We start from the raw sequence: 5040 nt of genomic DNA on the forward strand, positions 1-5040 counted from the left end.
TTAGATATATGATGCTTTTCTTTTTTGCTGGCCCTTGGCTTATTTTGTTAAATATATGTATACACATTTTAGGCATATGTTTTTGTCTAGGTGCCATAAATCACTTTTTGTAATGTAATTTTTCGAATGTTGAGCTTGGTACTTTTTGTTTTGTATTGCAATATGTTAAATAAAGGTTATTAAAAAAAAAAACTTGCTGGACGTCGTGTTGATGACGTCATCACGTCCGCAGCTGCGTTTGCGTCTATTTTATGGCAAGCGAATTTACCATATAATAAGTTCTGAGTTTACTTATCATAATAACTCAGATTCAGCTGTCCAAAAACAAATTGTTTTAATATTTCAGACACCCGAAACCATTTTTCCTACAACAAATGGCGTCACTTTACAAATAAATGTTTTTCTGACTTGCTTTTTCTCAAATATAGACATCTAAAATCCTATTTTGGCCAGTCGTGAGCTTAATGTTAAAAATAATTAATTTATTCAACGTTTTATCTATTATAGATATATTTATATTTATCTATTACAAGTAAAAATTGCATTAAAAATTATTTGGGTTGATGCTATTATTGAAACTGGAAAAAAATAATTAAAATTTAACGTTACGTGATTATATACAACAACGGCGTGCCATAATAATCCCGCTGGCGTCCGTTTCCAAGGCAACCGAGTGAAACAGAGCCGCGTTTCAAAGATGGATTCCCTCACAGAGAGTGAAATAACTCGGATAGTGAGACTCGAGGTGGGTGGACAAGAAAAGTAAAACTCCTCGAGGCTTTTATTTAATCGATCCAAACCTAATGTTGACTCAAAATGCCCCTTTAAAAAATATAAATCCAAACAAAAACAGCGTAACTCAGTTAGTTTTAGCCCATGTCCGTTCGTGTCGCTGTCTGTTAGCAAAATATCTCACGAACCGCTGGACGAATTTTAATGGAACTTGCAGAAAGTAATCACTGGATGCATGTCTACAGCTGATTGACTTCTGGAGCCAACCCAATTCAAGATGGCTGGCACAGCCAACTGACCTTAGACGACACAAAAAGGGCTGTAATTCAGTCAGCGTTAAAGATATCGAGCTAAAATTTGGTGTGGTAGTAGCTGAGAGTCATCCTCAACACATATTCTGAGTGCTAACAGATTGCATGAGATCTTTGTTCAAAATGTTGCCGTTGACTCTGTCTGTTAGCAAAATATCTCACGGACCGTTTGACGTATTTGAATGAAAATTTCAGGAAATAATCATTGGTTGTACCTCTAAAAGTGATTAACTTTTAAGGTCAACCCGATTCAAAATGGCCATTACAGCTAATCAGCATTAGCCAATACAAAAATGGTGATAACTCGGTCAGTTTTGCAAATATTAAGCTAATATTTGACGCGGTGGTAGCCGAGAGTCATTCACAACACTGACTCTGAGGGTGACAACGTCGCTTTTTTGTTTTCAGAAGGACGCTGGTGTTCAGGTGCTCAGCTGTCACTTCCAGTGGCCCGAGTTCTCAGACGAGAGGCTCCGCTTCCACCAGGAGTTCGTCTACGACGTTGCCGCGTTCGCCGCGGGCCGAGGCTTCTCCTGGCCGAACGTGATCCGGTCGGCCGTGCTCGCCAAAGTCCTCTTCCCTCAGCTGGACGGTCAGGACCTCGCCGCGCCGTGCTGCGCCTCGTCACCGCCGCTCCTGCTGCAGGTTTCGTTTTAAATTCAATTTTCTTTGGCTTCTCTCCTTCAGGCTTCGACGTACGCAAGCTGTCGGCCCTTCTGAGGGAGGCGCTGTGCGAGCGCCTCCCGGACCTGACCCCCGTCCAGCAGCGCGAGCTCGCCCGGTTCCTCGTGGACGCCTGCGTCGCCAGGGCGAGGCTGTTCCGGGCCGTGGCGGGTGGGAGGGTCGACGCGTCCGTCAGTCTGACGCATCTGGAGGTGCAGCTGCCGCCGACGCCTCGTCCTTTAGCTCAGGTAACGTTCACGTCGCTCGGATCTTTATTATGAGCAATTAGTGTCTTACCTGTCGTAGACAGCTCTTCGAAGGACCTCAGTTTGGGAAAATAGATAGTTGACGAGCTAATGGCTAGTCCAGGACCAAAGTGGGCCGCTGCCATCTTAAAGCCGTAACAGTAGTCAAAATATGTGATCTACGATTTGTAATAAATAAGCGAAATCAGCAGAGTCGTGTTTTGTTGCCAACAATTACGAATGGTTTGTTTACATTCGAAACTTCGGACAATCTCGGATTTCGAGTCGGTAAAATAGTTCCGAATCGGAGGCGCCAGGTTGAAAGAGAGAAGGTGAAGTTCTTCTTCTGATGATGATGATGAAAAGAAACGGCGACCAAAAGCTGCGAGGACGTGCGGCGTTGACATTTAGATGTTCCGAACGATATCCGGAGAATTTCCGTATCTAGTCGGCGAATTTAATTGTAAACAAAAAAAGACGAGGAATAATTTGTGGTTTTCTAACGTGATTTTTGCGTCAACCCCACAAACAAACTGTTATTTATGCAGAAATAACGGCTAGTCTCGGGCTAGCCGTTAGCTAGCGTCCCATTCACCTCAGATGTCGTATCGGGGAGGAATTAGCCGTTAGCTGTATCTCGGAAAACCGGCAGGATTCGCTGACGGCCGCGTTCGGGCTAACTGCTGTTGGCGACACAAGTTGAAAATCGCCGTACGAACACGGTTGAACAGCACGACGGCTGTAATAAAACGTTTTGTTACCGCGGCTATCGCGACTTTTTCCCGTTCAAGTCAGCCATGTAGGATGTTTTGGTCGGGGCTGGTCAGGAATTTCCTGATTCCGTTGACTTTTCGGGACTTGAAACTCCAGTTTCCAAGTACATACGGAACACGGCGTTAGCCCGGCTCTGACTAGCCGCTAGCTCGTCACTTAGCGAACCCATACGGAATTCGGCGTCTCTCTGCAGACACGGCTGCAGCTAGCAGTAGCAGTGGGGATGTGATCCTTCTGCTGGAATAGCTGCTCACTTTGTTCAGGAAGCTAACTGAACGCAGGGATTTCAAGCTAGAGCGTATTATGGGCTGGCAGCTGGTTGCTATGGTTACAGGACCATGAGGCTTTTGCAGCTTTTCGTCTCATTCGCCCAACTTTCCGGTTATCCAGGTGTAGCCGCTGCCCAGTCCCGGTCACCTGGGTCAGTTTCGTGGAGGAAAAGGTTGTCTAGTCGCTTGTTATTGCCTCTGCAGGGCGTCGACCTCCTCCAGTGGGAGGCGGAGAGAGAAGCCGCCTCCGGCCTGCAGCGGGTGGAAGACGTCACGCTCCCAGAGGACGGCCAACCGGACGAGCAGGTACCTCGCAGCGACTAAAAAAATGACGCACCAATGGTAGAAAAAACAAAACAAAACGGGGCGGATCCTGTTCGTCTCTTCCTCGTGCAGGAGGCCCGCAGAGACGCAGAGAGCCAGGCGCCGCTCGCCGCCGCCACCGCCCCGCAGCGGGGAGCAGCGGCCAGCGGGGGGCGCCAGAACGCGACGCCTACACAGACGGGGAGGGGAAAGGCGCAGGCCGCGAGAGCTAAAACGGGAGCGAAGGGGAAAGCGAAGTGAGCTCAGTTGTTTTCCCATTTTACTTATTGTCACCCGCTGCTGAAGGGGAAGCGGCCATGATGTTTTTACCCACGTCTGTGTAGCATTTGAGCAACATAGCTCATGAACCACTGGAAGGATTCCTAAATAAATCGACCCGAGCCGGCACAAAAAATGGCTACAAGTCAGCCGGTTCAGCAGATGCTGAGCTTACCGTCTTTTACAGTAACACAGTTTTAGTAAAATACTCATATTTTAACAAAAAAGCTTTAAACACTCTCTTTCATCCTACACAGCTTTAGCCTCTAAGCAAGAAACAACTATTTAAAAAAAAGATTTCCATGAATATATTAGGTCAGACATCTTTAAACGTTTGGTACAACTCGACCATATGGAGTAAATGCTAACTAAATCTTGAAAGCGTCAGTCTTTCGCGCAGGCGCCATTTTGTTAAACCATCGCGATGCCGTCAATTTACAGATTATTTACCTGGAGTTCTTGCAGGAATATCCGAATATTTCTGCCGGAATGACCAAATAATCCTAAAACGGACAGCAGTGTTCAGAGTGTTACCTACAACAGGTAAGATACTGATTATGACCTTTCTGTGGAGCCCCGTTTCAACACACCTGAACTATCTCTGCCGTATGGAATAGTCTGGGAAATGTAAAAATAAAAAAATAAAAGAAATTTGAAAAATAAAGGCAAACTGAATGACCATCAGCTACTACCGCACCACGTTTCAGTTCAATGTCTGTAAAAAACTGACTGAGTTGTAGCCGTTTTTGCGTTTTCGGAGGCCAGTTGAATGTGGCGGCCACCTTGAATTAGCCTGGCTCCAAAAGTTAATCATTCGAAGACCCAAATGTGGTCCGTCGGGTCCGTCGGGTGGTTCATGATGTGAAAGAAGCAAGCCTGGGCTGGACGATAACAACGCATTCCAGACATCTAAAAATAGAAACATTTCTTTTGAAAACTGTGAATAAAAGCCTTCCGATTGTTAAATTTGTCATTTGTCGTTTGCACAAGAACCAAATGGACCAATTTTAGCTATTTGGGAGCGTTGTTTCAATTTTGAATTATAGGATTTTTTGCCAAGACAGAATTGAATGCATGACTTGGAACTTTGTTGTGTTTTCAAATAAAAACAAAACGTTCTTCTTGTCTGTTACTACTGCCAAGTGGGTTTGGAGATGCTGAGAACCACACTATTGATACCAATTATCACTAAAGGTAACCAACATAAGCACTATTTACCAATAACATTATGAGCAGCAAGAGTCACAGTTAATCATATTCGGAGGGAAGAGTAAAAAGCTTATATCTTGGGCATTATTTATTCCCTGTAAAGACTCAAAAAGGTTAAGAAATAAGAGCGTTTATGTTAGAGGCGTCAAAACAGAGGAAACAGCGCCCCTCTGGCTTCTAACGTTAAACGAACGTCGCCCAACCTGTGTGGTGGAAGGCGGTACTGCAGCCTCAGTGAAGTTCGGGTAAATTGAT

General features: G+C 45.3%; 1 protein-coding gene across 1 annotated transcript; it reads left to right on the forward strand.

Moving 5' to 3' along the window:
* Positions 1–675: 675 nt before the first annotated feature.
* On the forward strand, positions 676–4689 carry lg23h8orf74 (linkage group 23 C8orf74 homolog). Its single transcript, XM_017434070.3, has 5 exons — positions 676–745; positions 1452–1635; positions 1731–1954; positions 3199–3300; positions 3391–4689. Exons 1-5 carry the CDS (start codon positions 698–700, stop codon positions 3556–3558), a joined length of 726 nt encoding a protein of 241 aa, XP_017289559.1. The 5' UTR covers positions 676–697; the 3' UTR covers positions 3559–4689.
* The last annotated feature ends 351 nt before the right edge of the window (positions 4690–5040 follow it).

This window comes from Kryptolebias marmoratus, linkage group LG23, assembly GCF_001649575.2.
Source record: "Kryptolebias marmoratus isolate JLee-2015 linkage group LG23, ASM164957v2, whole genome shotgun sequence".
Taxonomy (NCBI): Eukaryota; Metazoa; Chordata; class Actinopteri; order Cyprinodontiformes; family Rivulidae; genus Kryptolebias; species Kryptolebias marmoratus.

Bases quoted from the DNA above. Each gene is read 5' to 3' on its own strand.
- lg23h8orf74 (XM_017434070.3), top strand. From the start codon at position 698: ATGGATTCCCTCACAGAGAGTGAAATAACTCGGATAGTGAGACTCGAG. The intron at 746-1,451 runs GTGGGTGGACAA...TTTTGTTTTCAG, and splicing joins CTCGGATAGTGAGACTCGAG to AAGGACGCTGGTGTTCAGGT. The intron at 3,301-3,390 runs GTACCTCGCAGC...TTCCTCGTGCAG, and splicing joins ACGGCCAACCGGACGAGCAG to GAGGCCCGCAGAGACGCAGA.